Here is a 19,413-nt window from a genome sequence, read left to right as displayed (position 1 = left end):
TGTTCTTTTGCTCTGTGTCCTGTCTCTGCCCCTTGGATGGATTTTACACCTCACTGCAGCCTGGTTTCCACACAGCTTCTGCCTCCTGTACTGGAGGTTTCTCAGCCTGATCAGCACCTCTCTTTTCTCCCCCAAAGCAGATGAGGTGAACCTGCTGGACAAAATCACTCTTCATGCCCAGGACCTCAGCAATGTTTCCTTTGGCTACGACCACAGCAAGTGCAGGATCCTGGAGATCGGGCAATACGCGACCCTCAACATCCCCACCAGGGCGGCTTTTGGGGACAGGTAACCTCCCTTGGGGGGGTGGGAATGGGGTGGTGAGGCTCAAAAATCATCTGAGGTGAGGCTGTTGGTTTGAGGAGTTCCTTGGAGAGCCCATTCCATGATGACATGGAGATAACTCAGCTGCTCTGAGCTCAGGGCTTCCTTCACCTCTTCCATTTTGGAGCAGTTTGTCCTGTCCCTGGAAGCATCCAAGGCCGGGTTGGACGGGACTTGGAGCAGCCTGGGATAGTGGAAGGTGTCCCTGCCCATGGCAGGGGGTGGGATGAGATGAGCTTGAAGGTTTCCTCCAACCCAAGTCGTTCTGGGGTTCTTTGATCGTTCCTGGTTGGGTGCAGGAAGGACACCTTGGCATGGCCCCATCACCCCCTGCTGAGGCTGTGTGGGCAATGCTAATTTAGGCCTGGCTGCTTCTCTTTGAACCTCTCAACTGGAACAATTGCTGGCTTCTTTTCCCCTTTGGTTTTCCTTCTCACTCAGTTCTTTTGTGCCGTGAATTTTTTCACCCTGAGAGGTCATTTGATGGTGACACAGCAGCAGCTGCACAGGGCCACGTGTCCCCTCTTCCCACCAGGTTTGCAGATGAGCTGAGCGTGCTGCTGAAGCTCAGGTACTCCCTGAAGGAGGACACCAGCCTGGTGACCATCCTCAGCCACCGCAGCCACGTGCTCTTCCAGATCAGGATTAACCCCTACGCCCTGGTCTTTGTCACCACCAGAAGGAGACACTACGAGTAAGTCCCAGCCCAGGTGCTGTTTTCCTGCTTTTCCATCCTTCCTTTTCTCCTCCCAAGGCCAAGGGTTGGGGTTTCCCTCTCTGCTGGGCTTTGGGCAGTGCTGAGCTCACCTCAGCTGAAGGAGGGTGATATCCCTCAGACCTGGTGCTGGCCATCACTGCCAAACTCCACTCTGCCAAAATGATGCAGCCCTGGGAAACAAATCAAAGAACAAAAAGGTTCAGATCCCTGGGCATAAATCAAAACCCAGCCATTTCTCAGATGCCTCGAGTGGTTGTAGACATCCCCCAGTCCATGGCAAACAAGTGATGGTGTTGTAACAATTCTCAGCTTGTTCCTTGTGTCAGAGGATGGATACCTGAGCCACCCTGGCAGCTGCTAAGGGATAAAGCCTGGATAAGGTGTGGGATGAAGTTTCCCATTGTGCCTCTTCCCTTTCCCCCAGGTTCCCAGTGTCCTTCCTGGGCGATGGGCACTGGCACCGAGTGGCTCTCAGCATCTCCCTGGAGAGGCTGGAATTGCACGTGGACTGCAGGCTGGTGGACAGAGTGAGCTGGTCCAACTACTTTGGGATGGGGGTGAACACTGAAGGGCTGATCATCATTGGAGGCCTCATTGAGTCCTTCGAGATCCCCTTTAAGGTGAGAGCTGGCAGGGGCTGCTCTACCTGTGTGAAGGAGGTTGCAAGTTCCCCCTGGTGGAATCCATTTCCTTTGCCTTCTCTTCCCAAAAAACATTTATTTATTTTCATGCTTGGGCAGGATGAACTTAGCAAAGGCTTGGGATTGTGCTTGGGTTTGGGTCAGGGCAGCACAAGGGGCAGCAGTCAGGTCACCTCTGGGTCTGACTACATCCTCTGGCATTGGCCATGACCTGGACCGTGAGGAGAAGTCTGTGTGCAGTCAGCATGGAAAGATCTGGTTGGGGAAGTGTGGCCAAAGGCTTCAGACTTCCAAAGGGCAGGGTTACCTGGGATATTGGGAAGGAATTGTTGCCTGGGAGGCCCTGGCACAGGTGCCCAGAGCAGCTGTGTCTGCCCCTGGATCCCTGGAAGTGCCCAAGGCCAGGCTGGATGGGACTGGGAGCAGCTGGGACAGTGAGAGGTGTCCCTGCCATGGCATCTTTGCAACTCTTGAAGCTGGAGAGGGAACGTTCATTGCCCAAACCATCCTGTAAAGAAATCCCTGGCTCTGAGAAGCTGGAGATGACCTCCCCTGCAGGCTCTTCCAGACCTTTCCCTCTCCTCTGGAAGAAGCAGGAGGCTGAACTCTGCTTTCTGTGGCTCTTCCAGGGCGCTCTCCAGCAGCTGACCTTCGTGATGGGAGACCCAGCAGCCGCTGCCGAGCACTGCCACAGCTACAACTCAACCTGCCCAGGCTCCTTCAGCCTCCACAGGGCCCCGTGGGAGCTCCCAACAGCCTGGCCAGAGGTGTGCTGGGGACAGCTGACAAATCTGGGGACTGCTGGGCCAAGCTTTTCCTTGGAGTCACACGATTCCAGTGAAAGGCCCAACCCAGGGCGTTGCCTGGAATTGCTGGGGTCTCCAGTTTGGGATGGGCTATGAGGGGGTGGGGGGCGGTTCTTTTCCATCCCTTCAAGTCACAGATGGGTTTGGTGCCAAGGAGAGTGAGTTAAAGGGAGAGTTTGGGATCCAGGGAATGGCTGTGGCTGGCTGTGCTCCTGTGTGTGGCACAGGGAAGATTTGAGTAATGCTGCAGCTGGAGCTGTGTTTCTGAGAGGAGGTGTCCTTGGGAATTGGACACCACTCTGGAATTCTTGCCCACTCCCAGCAGCACTGCACCCTTTGGTACATCATCCTGCCAGAGATTGTCCCTCTGCTCCCTCAGCATTGCTGGAAAATGGAAATTTGGGGGGCTTTGCTTTCATTGCAGCATTCAACAAATTTTCAACAGAGGTATCTGAGTCATAAAGCCCAGATCACATCATAAATCCCCCAAAACACGAAGCACCCAGGCTTTCCTCGGGAGCTGGAGCTGGCCCAGGGAAATTCCTCGTATCTTAGGCCAGGTACCTTCATGGGAGCCTGGAAAAAGCTGGGGAGAGGCAAGTGCTGGATGTCAGCGCTTGGCACGAGCCTCCCGTGCCCAACCCATTTCTGTGTCCTGGTGAGGAGCTGGGACAGGGCAAGGGCAGTGCCAAGGCAGGGAATCGGCTGTGGGATGGGCACCTGCCCTGCCTGGCTCCTGCCCAGAGATTCCTTTGGGATGCTGGAGCCAGCAGGGCAGGGAACAGGGAGTGGTGACACCCAGCACAGCCCTGCAGTGGCTGCTGCACTCCCAGCACAGGCTGCTCTGTGTTGGTTATTTGAAGAGGAGGATTTTTGGGAAAGCCCTGCTGATGAGGGAGCAGCTGAGTGTGACACAGAACTGGTCACACTGGTCCCCTCCCGCTCTGGGGGAGAGAGGAGTGGCTGAGGGCTCACCCCAAAATAAAACCTGCATTGTCCTGAGCTCCTGGATGGCTCTGGGGTTTCACCCACCAAGCAGAAAATTTCACTTTTAACATCAAATTGCCTGTGGGTGGGACTCCACGGGGTAATTCTGCCCCACATCCCCCCCCCAGTCCCCATCCCTTGCTGACCCTCCTCAGGACTGAGAAGCTCCTAAATCAACAGAAAAAACCCAGCCAGAGCCCTGAGAGGTTTGATCAGAAGCCATTCCCTCATGTTTCTGAAGGTTTGGCTCCCACTGTGCATTCCCTGGATGTTTCCTGTGCCGGCAGAGGCAGCTCCTCGCTCCTGGAGCCAGCAATAAGCACAGGCTGGAGTCAGTGCTGCTCCTTGGGCAGTGATGTTTTTCCTCTTTTTTCTCTCCAACTCTCCAGGTGCCAAAGGAAACCAATGAAATCCAGGGTTTACCTGCTCAGGTACGACTCCTGCACTGTCCTCCCTCGTGTCCCATTGCTGTCACTCCCAGGCTGTCTCCTGGGGACAGGAGTTGCTCCAATAAGTAATAAGGCAAAGCCAAAATACCCACAAATTATGATTTTCTTGGCTGTCAGTGTTATTTTCTTTACTGCAACCTCTCTCTCTAATGGTTTGAGCGTACCTGGCCGTGTCCCAGACCTGCTGGAGGTCGTGGTGAGAGCTCAGGTGACCTTCCTGAGCGTTTGCATGGAGCCAGAGGGGTGATGGTGGTGGGGAAAGAGGAGGATCAGGCTGCCCAGAGGATTTGTGGATCTGCCTGGGAGCTGAGCCAGGCTGGATTAGCCTGGAGGGAAGGAGGTGAGGTCAGCAGGATTTGGGATAAAGCAGGATGACCACTGCTTCTGCCTGGGGAGGCATTCCCAGGATCTCCCTGCTGTCACTGGGGAGGAGGGAAGGGCTGGAGCTCTCTCTGGGAGGGGTGGCTGTGCTTCTGGAGCCCTCCTTGGAGTGATTTCCTGGGATCTGGTGCTGGGAGAGGGGTGGCTGCTCCAAATCCCACTGCTGCTGAGCTCCTTGCTGGAGCTGCTGTCCCCCAGCTGGAGCTGGGAGCGTGTCCCCAGCTCTTGTGGGGACATGAGGGAGTGCTCTGAGTCAGGCTGGCTTTATGTTCCTGCTTTATCTGGGGTTTTTAGCCAGGTTTTGTTGTTCAAGTCCATGCAAACACATCCTGAGGGGAAAACCCGCCAGCAAATGCAAATTGAGATTTGTGTGTGTGTGACTGAGCAGTTTGAGTTCTTCATTCCCCTCACCCTCCTGGCTCCTGTTAACTCTTTGGGGAGAGTCTCTCTTCTCTCACCTGGCTACACCTGGAAAATTCCAAACTGGGACTGGCCAAGGGCCCTTTGGCAGCCGGGTCCATCCCTCTGCCCCAGGCTCAGCAGCTCAGGGTGCTCCAGGTTTGCTGGGTGGGTTTGTAATGAACTGGGGTTCATCTTTCACCTTTCCTGGGTGCTCATGGAAGGTTTGCTGGTTGGGTTTGTAATGAACTGGGGTTCATCTTTCACCTTTCCTGGGTGCTCATGGAAGGTGGGCTCTGTCATCCTGCTGGATCCTGTTTGGGATGTGATTCCCACCTGCGGGTTCTTCCAGAGCCTGGCAAGACCTTGCCATAACAAGGAAAGTGGTGAAATTCATAGGTCTGCAGGGGAAAATGAACAATATTCTGGATCTGGGACAAGTTTATTTTTCAAGCACTTAATAAGGAGCAGAGACGCCTTGGAATCTCTGGCGTTAAGATTTATTAGGAATAAAAAAGGCACTGAAGTTTGGGAGTAATGAGGAGCAGCCCAGCTCTGCAGCAGGGACAGGCCACAGCTCTACTTTCCTTTGTTCATTTAGGAGTAAATTAGTACATTCCTTAATTGTTAATTAGAGCTAAATAATCATGGAGGCTCGGGGTGATGGCAGAGAAGATGGAATGGGGGGAAGGCAGTAGATGGGTTTGTTCCTGGCAGTGATACCTGAACTGCAGCCCACTCCTTCCGGCAGTTCTTTGTTTTTGAGGAACAAATTGCCATTTCTGAGCAATCTCTGGGACATGGATGGTGTTGAGCCATTTCTCCTGCATTTTGTTATCTCTTACTGCCTGTCCTAAATGTGAGCAGGAGGGCTGAGCTGCTTCCTGAACTGAATGGCTTTTCCCAGCAGCTTCACCTGGGATCCTAAAGTCATTCACCAAACAGTCAAAACTTAAATCAGTCCAACCTTGATTTTTGATTTTTTTTTTTTTTTCTATGTTGCAGCCTCTTCTAGGGGTTTGATGCTAGAAAGTGCTGGGGAAAAGAAAAAAAAAACAGTTTAAAATTGTCTGTCTCTGATCTTGAGCTTGAGTGAATCACGTTGTACCTTTGGCTGTTGGATGGAAGAGGCTTCAAAAAAAAAATCTGTTTCCTGGAAGAAGACCCTGAGCTTTGAATTCTGTTTTAACCAGCCTGACCCAGCTAAAAATTAGGGCAGAACGTTATGCTGGTTGTCTGGGCTGCTGAAAACAGGGATGCTCCAAGCTGGGCTTTAACCCCTTTGCCATTTAGGAGTTCCTGAAGCGTGGTACCAGCCCTCCAGAAGTGCAGCAGTATTGTTATCTTTGTCAATAAAACACTCTGAGGCTCCTCAGGCAAGATACCAAGTTAGAAACTCTTTCCAAAACCATGGCATTAATTACATATCTGTGGTTTCTTTATTAATGAGCCCCATATCAGTTGTTCTGTTATTTTGCTTGGGCTCAGCTTGTGGGAAGAGGGCTGTAATTATTCAAAGCTTCCTGTTTGCCTTTTTAAAAAAAAATAAAATAAAATAATTCCATATTGGCACAACACAAAGCCTTTTCCCAGTCAGTCCCCTGGAGCTTCCCCAGCTCTCTGAGCCAAACTGAGAATTCAGTGCTCATCTTGGGGAGAGCCTCAGGTGTTCATGCTTTTGGGGTTGAATTCCAGGGGGTGAGGTTGAGAAACCTCTGTTCCTTGTCCCCTCTGGAATAGGAAGGATTTCGTTGTCCTTTGGTTCTGTCATCTGGATTTTCTAAGTGTGGGCAGAACTGGGATTCTCCAGCTCTTCCCAGGTCGCTGCTGTGGTTCTGTCAGTGCCACCTGGCAGGTGACGATGGGGACCCAAGATATGGCTGGGGCAGAGACTTCTCCTGCCTTTATTTTCCTTCTTCAATCCATTTTTCTGCATTTTCTGCAAGTCACAGGCCCTGCCTTGCCTGTCACGTGCCAATTCCTTCTTTTGGTCCCTCCTGTTTGAATGGCTGCTCTCAGTCTGGGCTCCTTCCCCACTTCCCAGCTGGAATTTCTGGGAGTTCAAACCCACATGTCTCACTCAACTCTCACGCTTCTGGACAACTTCGGAGCTGTTCCCAATTTGTCCCTCTCAGCTGGTTCTCCTCTAAATTTGGCCAGTTTGGAGGAGCAAGGATGGATTCTATTGATTTTGGCTTTTAGCTGTGTTTACACAAACCAGTATAATTCAGCCTTGTGCCTCGGTAATTTTTCCTCAGAGACCCTTTTCCCCTGAGCCTTGCCAGATGGGAGTTTCCAGTGTGGACCTTTCCCATGTCAAGTGTTGAAGTTGATTTAAAAACCTCTTTTCTTGGCTGTGTGGGAATTCCAGGCTCCCGGTGCCAGCTGCCAGGCCTGGATGTGGCTTCCCACTGGGATTCCCAGGCTGGCACATCCTGTGGGGCTGGATCTGGGTGTGAGCAGGCAGTGACACCAGCCAGAGCTTTCCTGCACCATCGATTTTGCCTGGGTGATGTGTGGCTGTGCAGGGGCTCACCTGCATGGACTGGGGCTGCTTTTAGTACAATCAAATCATTTCATTTGGAAAGGATCCCTAAGATCATCGAGTTCAACCATAAAGAGGCTTCAACCCCTCTTCCAGCAATTTCTCTTTGTGCTGGGCACTGCTGACTGCTTGAAATCAAAGTTAATTTAAAATTATATTTAAACTTAAATTATAATGAATGGCAAAAAATTTCCATGTAACAACAAAAGGCAAGACACCCCCAAAATAAATGTTCATAACAGAGCAAAACCACTTCAGGTGTTTACAAAACAATCTCTTCAAACCTAGCGTTTGGAAATTAGAGAGCTAAAATTTCACTTTTCTCCTGCATTTGGGATGGGAAGAGCTTGGAAATCTCCAAGGTGACGGCAGCAGAGTCAAAGCTTCAGCAGCTCCTGCTGCCTTTGGAGCTCCTCTGCCTCTCGTGCTCATCCCAGGTTGGGTTCTCACCTGAAGGATCCTGCCCTTCCAGCAGGGAAATTGTTGTTTTTCCTGCTGGCTGCTCCTGCAAATCCTCCTTGGTGCTTCCCAAGGCAACGGAGCGGAGCAGGCGCTGGGCTCAGCCATGGAATGTGGGCTGAAGGATGGGAAGGGCTCTCCAGGTCTCCTTCCCGGCCCTGCAAGGCAAGCGTGGGGCTGCATCTCCCTCTAGTGCCTTCTCTCAGCCGGTTCCTCGGCAGCTCCTCCGCCTGGTGCCACCAGCTCTGGGTGCCAGGAGCTGCCCGTGTCCCCTGGAGCTCGGAGCAGGTTCCAGGCAGGGCTGGTGTCACCAGCTCTGGGTGCCAGGAGCTGCCCGTGTCCCTTGTGGAAGGCGAGTTTTAGTTTGCCTGTGGATTCAGTTTCCTGCTCATTCTCCATGAACTGTCCCAGAATTTGAGGGCTCCTGCCTGGCACTCCCAAGCTGTGCCCTGCCTCGTTCCCCCTGCATGTGGGAAATGAGGAATTAAAGAATCATTAAGGTTAGAAAGGACCTCCAAGGTCATCGTGTCCAACCTGTGACCAATTCCCACCTTGTCACCCAGAGCTGAGCACTGAGTGCCACGTCCAGTCGTCCCTTGGTTACTCCCAGGGCTGGTGACTCCACCACCCCCCTGGGCAGCCCACTGAGCAGGAAAGGGGGGAAAAAAATAAGTGAATTCTTCAAACTTCATTTTTTCCCCTTCTCCTTTTTCAGGACTCCAGACTCACCAGTTCGGATTTGGCACCGGGGCCACCTTGGCCATGGGAGGACACCCAGGGGACCCTCAACCTCCAGCCTGATGGGAGTGCCCTGCCTTCCCTCTCTGCTCAGGACATGCCATCAGCTGAGGGCGAGGAGGAGGGCAGCCTTTCCATTGAGGATGAAGGCTTTGAGCTGCTGAACTCCACCTACAATAAAATCACCGGCCCCGGCAGGCCGGCGCTCAGGAGAAGCTCAGGTGAGTCCAGGATTTTCCTTCTTTTTCTCCATTACAATTTCTGGGAATCTGACAGTGTTTCATCCACCCAGGAGCCTCCATCAAGCCTCCCCGAGCAGCCAAGAAGGAGCGTGGCTCGGAGCCCCGGCAGGAGAACGTCACCACGGAGAAGCTGTCAGGGGACACGGGCACGCGGCGGCGGCTCCCGCCCGGCAAACCTCGCCTGGAGCCCTTCACCAAGGTGTCCCCATCGCCTCACCGGGGGGCTGCTCCCAAAGGAAACGTCCCCAAAGGTCCCCTGAGGGCAGGGGCAGCGCTGGAGAATCCTCCTGGAGCGGGACATCCCGGATTGTGGCTGGCACACCAGGGCTGTGTGAAGCCAGGACCACCAGGGCTGCCGGGACCTCCGGGGCTGCCGGTGAGCAGAGGAGGGAGGGAGGGTGGGAAAAGGATGGTGAGACAGGAGAAACAGCACAGGAAAACCTTCCTCAGGGTGGGAAACCTTCCCCAGGGTGGGAAACCTTCTCCAGGGTAGGAAACCTTCCCCAGGGTGGGAAACCTTCCCCAGGATGGGAAACCTTCCCCAGGGTAGGGAGACTTCCCCACATGGAAAACTTCTCCAGGGTGGGAAACTTCTCCAGGATGGGGAAACTTCTGCAGGGTGGGAAACTTCTCCAGGATGGAAAAACTTCTCCAGGATGGGGAAACATCTCCAGGATGGGAAAACTTCCCCAGATGGGAAACTTCTCCAGGGTGGGGAAAGTTCTCCAGGGTGGGAACCCTCCCTGTGCAGGCACAGTGGAGCTGTGCATTGACCTTGTTTTTGATATTCCTGGGGAAACTTCACTGAAAACTGGACAGAAGATGATTCTCTTGTCCTCCTTGCTCTAGAAATGGTCTCAAATCATTTAATCACACTGTGGGGTTTTATTTCCCACTGCTCCAGCCCAGAATTAGGCTGAGGGGATCAGAGGGGACCAAACCATCTCCAGTCCCCACACAAACCCCTGCCATCCACCCATGGACACAATTGGCATCGCTGGCTTTGGCTTTTCCACCCCCAAATTCATCTGGTTCAAAGCAGAGCGCTGAATTTATCTTGTAATAAGTTCTGACTGTTTTTCAAATCATTCGTTGTAGAGGATGAAAAAAGGGAAACTTAGAAAAGAAAAAAAAGGTAAATTTAGACTAGAAAAAGCTTTAGAGGAGTCACGTCTTCATTGAGGATGAAAAAAAGGAAATTTGTAAAAAAAAAAATGTAAACTTGAAATAGAAAAAGCTTTAGAGGAGTCTTGTCTTCATTGAGGAGTAGATGAAAAATGTTTTTAAATATTGTTCCATGTTTGTTTATTCTGCTAAAATTATTCCCCTCATTTGGTTCCATTTTCTTCACAATTTCTTTTGAAAATTTCCTTTTATTTCCCCATTGAAGTGACCCTGGGCACCTTCTTTTCCCTTTTCCTTCCATCCCTGTGGAAGTTGTGGGCTCAGTGGGATCCTGCAGGGCCATTTCCACGGCTGTGTTTGAGGGACCTGGCACTAAATCCATCATCCCTGAGCCAGGGTTGATTTAAATTTAGGACTGCTAACTTCCCCCTCAAGCCACCTCCTTGCTGCTGCAGCTCTTGCCTGCAAAAAATAGAAGGAAATGGCAAAAGGAACAGATGCTGGAGGCTGAAAAAATCCCAGGAGCAGAGGAAACGTCACGATGTTTGACAGCCCGGCTGTCAGCCGGCAGGAGGGACCCAGCTGGGGGGAACCACGTTCCTCTCCTGGAGAAAGGCTGGAGATGGGATTTGTGTCCTTGGTCCTGAGGATCCTGCATGGAAACACCGGCTCCAGAGCTCTGTGCCAGCTCCAGGAGCTGGGGAGATGACAGGAACCATGGAGAAGGGCTCTTAAGGGCGTGGAGTGACAGGACAAGGGGAATGGCTTTCCATGGAAAAAGAGCAGGTTTAGATGGGATATTAAGGAAAAATCTTTGAGGGTGGGCAGGCCCTGGCTCAGGGTGCCCCTGGATCCCTGGCAGTGCCCAAGGCCAGGCTGGACAGGGCTGGGAGCTCCTGGGATGGTGGGAGGTGTCCCTGCCATGGCAGGGGTGGGATGGGATGGGATGGGATGGGATGGGATGGGATGGGATGGGATGGGATGGGATGGGATGGGATGGGATGGAATTTAAGGTCCCTTCCCACCCAAACCAGGCTGGGATTCTGCGTAGGGCTGAAGCTCAGTCCTGCATGAATCCATGATGACATGAAGTCAGCATGGCCAGAGCCACAGGACGTGTCCCCAGCCCTCCCTGCTGTCCTGCTGCTGCTCCCAGGAGGGCAGGGGGGCTCTGGGGAGAGGCAGCTGAGCCACGGAGCTCTGTGGGCTCACATCTGGGGACCTTGGGCTCAGAGCAAAGCTGGTGCCTGGAACTGAAGCTGTCAGGTAACAGCTGACAGAGAATTGTTGGCATCCCAAAAGGCCAGGATCTCCCACCTGGCTGTTCCTGCTCACACAGATGCTTTGCTGAGCCCTGAAGTGGGGTCAGCCCTTGGCCAAAACGTGCATTTTTACCCAGATCACATCTCCCACCAGTTAAAAGCAGCAGATATTTTTATCCTTGTCCAAACACCTCTTGGGGTGTGGATATGATTCAATTTTAGGATTTTTTTTCTGCTAAGACACTGCCTGTCCTCCCCCTGTGTCAGGAGATGTTCTCACAGTTCAGGTGCCAGGGCAGGAGCAGCCAAAACAGGGGGCTCTTCCCACCCCACAGTTTTTTGGGATATTTCTTGGGGACTTGGAGCTGCTGGTTTGCTCTGAACCAGCCATTTCAGTCCTTGCTTGGTCACTCAGTCATTGTAGGATGTCCCTTTTGGGGTCACAGCTCTCCTCCTTTGCCTTTCAGGGCTGTCCTGGCAGGCGGGGACTGGTGGGACCCAAAGGAGACAAAGTGAGTACCCAGAAAAACAGAGACACGTCCAGTGTGGGGTGTGGGGCAAACACCACCCATGCTTTGGGTTGGTTTGGGGTTTTTTATTCATCCAGAGGGTGGTGGGAGCTCTTGAAGCTGCCAGGGTGGGTTTGGAAGAGGAAGGAACTGGGTTTAGTTGGTACTTTTATCCCCAGCTCAGGATTTCAGGATTTCAGGGGCAGTTTTGGGCACCAGGTTATAAAAAAGGACATTAAGTTATTCGAGAGCGTTCAGAGAAGGCCACGAGGATGGGAAGGGTCTGGAGGGGCCCATGAGGAGCAGCTGAGGGCACTGGGATTGTTCAGCTGGAGCAGACTGAGGGCAGAGCTCCCCGGGGGCTGCAGCTCCTCCCGAGGGGCAGCTCCGCTCTCTGCTCTGGGACAGGGACAGCAGGCAGGGAACGGCTGGAGCTGGGCCAGAAATCCCTGTTTTCCTGGAGCAGCTGCTGGGAGCCGGGCCAGGGGCTCGGGGCTCGGCCGGGCAGCCGGAGCCGCAGCTCCACATCCTGGGATTCCTGGAGGCAGGAAGAGCAGAAGTCCACTATCATTGTGACAATTTTGTAGATAGAAGTATTTTGGCACTTACTAGAATATAAAAGAAAACATTAGATTTTAAAAATATGTTAACTGTATTGGCTTTTCGAATTGAACCTCGGGAGAACCCCAGGAACCCCAGGGGAACCTTGGGAGAACCTTGGGAGAACCATGAGAACCCCAGGAACCTCAGGGGAACCTTGGGAGAACCTCCGGAACCTCCGGAACCTCCAGAACCTCCAGAACATCTAGAACCTCTGGAACCTCTAGAACCTCTGGAACCTCTAGAACCTCTAGAACCTCGGGAACCTCGGGAGCTTCGGGGGAGCCTCGGGAGAACCTCGGGGGAACCTCGGGGGAACCTCTGGAACCTCGGGAGAGCCCTGGGAGCTTCAGGGGAGCCTTGGGGGAACCTCTGGAGCCTCGGGAGAACCTCAGGGGAACCTCGGGAGCACCTCAGGAGCCTCTGGGGAGCTTTGGGAGAACCTCGGGAGCCTTGGGAGCTTTGGGAGCTTCAGGGAGAGCCGGCTTAGCCCAGGAGAACAGGGAAAATAACAATAACAGGAAAAATAGAAATAAATATCAACAGTAAAATTTAAAATAAAAATAGCAGTAAAAATAAAAATAGCAGTAAAAATAAAATTAAAAATATAACTATAATATAATATAATATAATATAATATATAATATAATATAATATAATATAATATAATATAATATAATATAATATAATATAATATAATATAATATAATATAATATAATATAATATAATATAATATAATATAATACGCAGTAAAAATAAAAATTAAAATAACGGTAAAAATAAAATTCAAAATATAAATAGCAGTAAATAAATATAAATATAAATATAAATATAAATATAAATATAAATATAAATATAAATATAAATATAAATATAAATATAAATATAAATATAAATATAAATATAAATATAAATATAAATATAAATATAAATATAAATATAAATATAAATATAAATGAGGTTCCCGAGGTTTGGGTGTGTTGCAGGACAGCTTCCCCGTTAAGGACTAGAGTGAAAAACTTAAGGTATTTGTTTGTGAAGAAGCTGTAGAGGGAAAACGATCTAAAATCTCTGAGATGATTGCTGCAGATAAAGGCTGTGGCTGCTGCCTTTGGTCTGTGCCAAGTGTCTGCAGTTTCAGTGCACTGCTGCTGTTACCTTTTGTGGCAATGCTGTTTGTGAAATTAATGTTTCTTACAAACTCTTTCAGGTTTTTGTGGCCTTATATCCCCTCTGAGGAGAAAGCTTTGCCATTTGCTCAGTGTTCAAAGCTTGTTTTGGAAAGCCTTTGGTGAAGGATGCTGTTTGCAGGCTGTATCTCTTCCCCTTTCTCTCTTGTTTCTGGGAGCTGTGGCGGGGGGGATTTTAGGCTGCAGATCAGGGCAAGGTTCTTCCCCCAGAGGCTGCTGGCACTGCCCAGGCTCCCCAGGGAATGGGCACGGCCCCGAGGCTGCCAGAGCTCCAGGGATGCCCAGGCTGGGATGTTGGGGGGTCTGGGCAGGGCTGGGGGATCCTGGGGTCCCTCCTGCTCAGGATATTCCAGGATTCTGTGACTGAGCTGCCTGCACAAGCTGCTCCCTTCCCTTGGAGCACTCAGTGGGAGATGGAGCAGCTTCAGCTCAGCTCACTGGAGGAGGGACACCGGAATGTCCCAAATCCCAGCCCCGCTTCACATCCATGAAATCACCTTGCAGGGACATTTGTCCTCCAGCCCTGCAGACCCAGGCTGCCCTCCCTGCCCAGACCCTGCCCCTGCTCTGAGCCTGTGTCCAGCCTGTGCTGAGCCTAAATCCACGCTGGTTTTAAGGAGCTGCCTCTGTCTCCTCAGGGATACCCTGGGGCCATGGGGCGGACGGGCCCCCCAGGTGACCCTGGCCCTGCCGGCATCCCTGGTGTCCCCACCATCGTCCTCTGGAGGAACTCCAGGGAGGACTGGCAGTCGTTCACAGTGAGTTACAGTGACAAGAGCTGCACTCACACCTCCCCAGCAGCTCCCTGCAGCCCTGGGATGGGATGGGATGGGATGGGATGGGATGGGATGGGATGGGATGGGATGGGATGGGATGGGATGGGATCCATGGGATGGGATGGGATGGGATGGGATGGGAGGATTTACCATGGCTGAGGTTCCTCATTGTTGGGTGGGACGTGGGGTGGAGGGGAGATGCCAGGGAGGGAGGTGCAGCTCACTGTGGGTGGAATGGGATCAGCTGCCCTGTCCCTCTGTCCCCTGTGACTGACCAGGACATTTTGGCCTCCCATGGTCCATCCATCACGTCCCCTGGGCTCTGTTCTGTCCCCTGGGCTGTGCTGTCTCCTGTGCTGACCCTGTCCCTGGGCTCTGTCCCTGTCCCCTGTCCCTGTCCCCTGTCCCTGGGCTCTGTCCCTGTCCCCTGTCCCTGGGCTCTGTCCCTGTCCCTTGTCCCTGTCCCCTGTCCCTGTCCCCTGTCCCTGGTCCCAGCAGGGCTGGCCCAGTGCTGGGCTCAGGGGGAGGCTGCTGGGGGGCCGAGGGTCACCCCAAAGCCACGCAGGGCCATTGTGTCTGTGACCCTGGCAGCAGCAGGAAAACACAGAGCCCTGGGCTGGGATTTGTTAATCTCTGCTGAGATAAGGCCGGGGTGGAACTGGCTGCTCTGGGGATGGGGCTGGCTGTGCCTGCAGCCCCACAGCTCCCACAGAGCAGATCCCTGTGGTTTGGGGGATTTGGGGTATCCTGGGGTTTGTTGTTGGCTCAGCCTTTGGAATTGCAGGGCAGGGAAGCCGCCCCTCAGGCTCAGGGACACGGCAGGAGGATGGGCTGGGAAAACAAGGGGCTGTTTGTGGTGACTGTCCCCGAGCAGCTGTGGCTGTTGTGGTGCTCAGCAGCCTCTCCCTCTCCTTTCCCATGGAAAAAAAGCCTTTGTTGTTACTGGGAGTTAAGGAAAAGTGGCTCAAGGCCACTGTGGTTCCAGCCCAAGCCCCTGTCCTGTGTTTGTGTTCCCGATGTGTTGACAGACGTTGGCTTTGCCAGGGAGGTGTCTGGTGTGGCTGGAGGGGCAGGAACTGCTGCTGGCTTGTTCAGGAATTGGCTTCAGCAGTGGGGAAGTCCCAGAACCCTGGGAAGGAGAAATGGAGCTCCCACAGTTATGGGAGAGCTTCATCTGCAGCACCAGAGTCCTTTCCTTTTATCCTTTCACCCAGCCCAGTACCCAGGCTGGGGAATGGTGCCTGGGAACCTCAGAGGGAACGAAAAAAATGATCCAAGAGAGAAAGAGGGAACTTTTAGAGATGTGCTGCTACTGCAGGGTTGGCATCTGCCATGGTGGGGGTGGCACAGGTTGGGGTGGCCGTGGGGTGACTGCAGAGGGTGGCACAGGGTGAGGATGGCCAGGGGGTGACTGCAGAGGGTGGCACAGGGTGAGGATGGCCGTGGGGTGACTGCAGAGGGTGGCACAGGGTGAGGATGGCCATGGGGTGACTGCAGAGGGTGGCACAGGGTGAGGATGGCCATGGGGTGACTGCAGAGGGTGGCACAGGGTGAGGATGGCCAGGGGGTGACTGCAGAGGGTGGCACAGGGTGAGGATGGCCATGGGGTGACTGCAGAGGGTGGCACAGGGTGAGGATGGCCATGGGGTGACTGCAGAGGGTGGCACAGGGTGAGGATGGCCAGGGGGTGACTGCAGAGGGTGGCTGCTGGGAGCAGTAAGAGGAAAACCTACTGAGCATCTGCTCCTCTGGGTTTTCCAGAGGCTGGAGGAGATTCCCCTCCTAGGGCAAACTGCAGCTGATTTTAGACCAAAATCTGACAGTCCCTGTGCTCACCACCACCACATTTCTGACCTTTCCATATTCCAAATGTTTCTGGAGTCCCAGGGCTGCAGGGAATTCATGGGGGAGCTGAATTTCACCAAACCCCAGGAGAAGTGGCCTCTCTGCCGAATTTTCTAGTGAAGTAGTTCCTTATTTCCCACACCCTCACATTATCCTTCCTCCCATCCCTTGCATGCACAGACTATGAAATAAATAAATGAATTAAAGGTGATTACTGCTGCATCTTCCCAAGGCAAGGAGAAGGTCCTTAAAGCCAGCAAAAAGGGATTATTTATTTTTTTAACATTTTGCTTGTTTCCCCCATCATTTTTCTTTCAGCAATCATCATTTTACCAACTCCTGCACGCAGGCTGGCCGGTGAGTGCCACTTTGGTCACTTTGTGTTTGGATTTTCCCTTGTTGGCAGCTGAGTTCTCCTTGCTCCAAGCACTTGATGGGTTTTACCAATTTTTTGGTTTTGTGTTTTTTGGTTTGTTTTTTTTTTTCTTTTAATCCAGAGAAAACCTGGAGCTCCCGGGCCCCCAGGACATCCTGGGAAAACAGGAGCACCTGTAAGTACAAAAGCCCTGCTGTCCCCTTGGTGGCCCTGCTGCCACCCTGGTTAACCTGGGGACACTTTCAGGCTGTGGCTGTAATTAGGGGCTTTGGGATTGGCTTTCAAAGCAGCCTAATGGATTTCTTGTCTGCTTCTCACTGAAACCCGGGATGTTTGATATCCAACTCCCAGGGTTTCCTGGCAGCTGCAGCCCCTCTGTCTCTGCCAGCTGAGCTGGACTGGCTTCATTTCCTGGGGCATCAGGTTCCAGCCCTTGTTTTTGGGGAAGGGACCATGTGGATCCCTCCCAGAGGCACAAAAACAAGGCAGGGAAGGGCAGGGTTTGTGTGGGGCCGGTCTGTCCTGGGGCCGTGCCCACCACCCTGGCGCTGCTGGGTGATGCTTGCCCCACATCTGGCCATGAGGCAAAGGAGAGGAAGGGAAAATTCCCTGTCCTGACATCCCATCAGGAACCAAAGCCGCAGAGAAACGGATCTGCTGCTGACTCCAGCCCTGCCCTGGGCACAGACCTTGGCACGCTGGGGGTGCCAGGGATGCGAATTCTCCCACTCTGCCCTTCCCAAGGTCACCTCTGGGCACTGCTGCTTGTCCTCCCAGCCTCCACAGGGCTCGGGGTGGAATGGGGGGACACCCTGGGGACACCTTGGGGGACACCCTGGGGGACTCAACCCCTGTTTGTGCACAGGGACCCTGTGGAGCGCCGGGAGAGCCGGGGGAGAAAGGCCAGCGGGGGTACACGGTGAGTGAGGGCTGGGAGGGTGTGGGCACACTTTGGAAAGGCTAAACGTGCCCTCAGGGCTGCCCCGGGACCCTCAGGAACCCTGCCCCTGTTGGATCAGCCCCTGGCTGGCTGAGGCAGAGTCCTGCCAGGGCTGGGGACAGTTTGGGAATGGTTTGGAGGTGATGGCATCGATGTCCTGGTCCCCTCCCAGCCGCTGCTGTGCCAGGCAGGGGTGGCTCTGCACAAAGTCACTCTGCTGCTGCTCCTCCTGTGCCTGCAGCAGCAGGGATGGCTCAGTCACAGCCAGCACAGCACCTCTGGGTGCTGCTCCAGGTGATGCCTTGTCCCAAAATCCTTTTGTCCCCCTCTAGAAACCCCCAGCTCTGGATGGGATGGGTGAGCTCTGCCTGTGCCCCTCCGTGGGGATCCCTGACGGGATCCCATTTCCTCTGGGATTGCCCAGCTCAGCTCCCTGTGGGTACAGGAAAAGGAAAACCCTGTCCCACTGTCCCAGACTGCTGGAGCTCTGCTCCACCCTGCTCTGCAGCCTGCCTGAATTCAGGATTGCCCTGAAGCTTGAGCTGGTGATGGATCCTGCATGTGGGAAAGGATCAGGAGCTGATGCAGGAGCTTTCCCTCGACCTTCTCTCCCTGGATTGCTTCTTCCCTGCCCTCTGTGTTGCTTCCTGCTGTACAACCCCTGCCCACAACTATCCCAGGGTTTTGCTGGAGACCCTGGAAAGATCCACGTGCCCAACACTTGCAGGCCCTGGATGCAGGGAGCTTTTCCCCAGCTCCAGGAGCCAGAGGCAGGCAGAGCTCAGAGTTTCATTTACTGCTTTCACAATGTGGATTTTTAAATTTTCCGTGCTTGGATTTATTTCCCCAGGGGGAACCCGGGCTCCAGGGCTTGCCAGGGCGTGTGGGATACCCCGGCTCCGATGGTTTCCCTGGCTTGGATGGCAAACCTGGGCCATGGGGGCTGCCAGGGGAGCAGGTGAGCAGCAGGGCCATGGAATGGTCAGGATCAGAAGGAAGGGTGTTCTTCCTTCTCTTGCCTCCTTCAGAATATTTCTCCTCAGCCCCCAAAGCAGGCACGCCTGGATTGGTGCCTGGAGGTTTCGGTTTCCCAGGAATAAAAGAGTTGTGGATTAAGGGGCTGGGATAAGCAGAGCTGCAGCTCCTGGGTGTGGTGGGTCTGAGCACCAGGGCTGGGCTGCTGCACCTGGACCTCCTCGTGGGAAATAACTGCAAATCATGGAATGGCTTGGGCTGGAAAATCATCTCAGTCCACCCCGTGCCATGGGCAGGGGCACCCTCCACTAGACCACGGTGCTCTGAGACCTCGAGGGCTCAAAACCTGGAGGGTGACCAGGAAATGAGATTAATTCCAGAATGCATGGAGAGTGTTCAATCCAGGAATCGGCTTCCTTGATCCCTGCCCTTTTCCACAGCCCTGGCAGCAATCCCTGGGGATTCCAGGCAACGCCCCTGACCTTGGGAGCTTTCTCAGGGCGGGTTTAGAGGTCAGGGATGGTGCTGGGAGGTTTGGGGCTCTCAGCAGCTGCTGGGGAGCAGGGTGGACACGGGTGGGAGGTGTTGGGCAGCTCCTCAGTGCCTGCTCTGCTCCTTCCTCCCTCTCCCCAGGGCCTCCAGGGCTTCCAGGGTGACCGAGGGCTGGCTGGGGACAAGGGAGAGGAGGTGAGTTGGCTCTGGCTTGTACAGGGGCAAGTGCCAGCCCCAGCCCGTGCTCCTGGTGCCAAACACCAGCACCTTCCATTACTGGTTTCACTGGTACCAGCACAGCTCCTGCAGCCCCTCCCTGGGACGGAAAATGTCCATAAAAAAGTGAATGCTGGTGCTTTGCCACCCTTTAATTTTTTAATTTTCCCATCAATTCTTCTTCTTAAGGCCAAAATTTTTAGAGCTGCCCAGGAGATTTTTGGGCTCCTCCAGGGTCTGATCATGCTGGCGGGTTTGAGACCTCATTTCTTCTCTCTGAAGCAGCAGTCCCACGTGGGTTATCAGATGTTCTGGGCCACCCTTGGTGCCCTCCTGCCTGTGCAGAGCCCTGTGCCAGCCCCGTGTCACTGCTGTGGGTGACACGGTGCAACAGGAGCTGCAGGGAGGGACAGCAGC

The 19,413-nt window shown here is 53.4% G+C and overlaps 1 protein-coding gene across 1 annotated transcript in view; it reads left to right on the top strand.

The window, feature by feature from the left end:
* Positions 1-19,413, top strand: part of LOC131586626 (collagen alpha-1(I) chain-like) — a 62,454-nt gene that overhangs the window by 22,085 nt on the left and 20,956 nt on the right. The window contains exons 2-14 of the mRNA XM_058853655.1: positions 138-288; positions 860-1,018; positions 1,467-1,662; positions 2,313-2,450; positions 8,425-8,668; positions 8,740-9,065; positions 11,544-11,588; positions 14,015-14,134; positions 16,316-16,354; positions 16,495-16,548; positions 17,239-17,292; positions 18,164-18,271; positions 18,922-18,975. Coding sequence (XP_058709638.1) covers positions 138-288; positions 860-1,018; positions 1,467-1,662; positions 2,313-2,450; positions 8,425-8,668; positions 8,740-9,065; positions 11,544-11,588; positions 14,015-14,134; positions 16,316-16,354; positions 16,495-16,548; positions 17,239-17,292; positions 18,164-18,271; positions 18,922-18,975 — 1,688 coding nt within the window. The remainder of the gene's footprint in view (positions 1-137; positions 289-859; positions 1,019-1,466; positions 1,663-2,312; positions 2,451-8,424; positions 8,669-8,739; positions 9,066-11,543; positions 11,589-14,014; positions 14,135-16,315; positions 16,355-16,494; positions 16,549-17,238; positions 17,293-18,163; positions 18,272-18,921; positions 18,976-19,413) is intronic.

Source organism: Poecile atricapillus, chromosome 20 (genome assembly GCF_030490865.1).
Source record: "Poecile atricapillus isolate bPoeAtr1 chromosome 20, bPoeAtr1.hap1, whole genome shotgun sequence".
In the NCBI taxonomy this organism is placed as follows: domain Eukaryota; kingdom Metazoa; phylum Chordata; class Aves; order Passeriformes; family Paridae; genus Poecile; species Poecile atricapillus.
The sequence above is the reverse complement of the archived record's forward strand: the minus strand, read 5'-3'. Positions and strand labels throughout refer to the sequence as shown.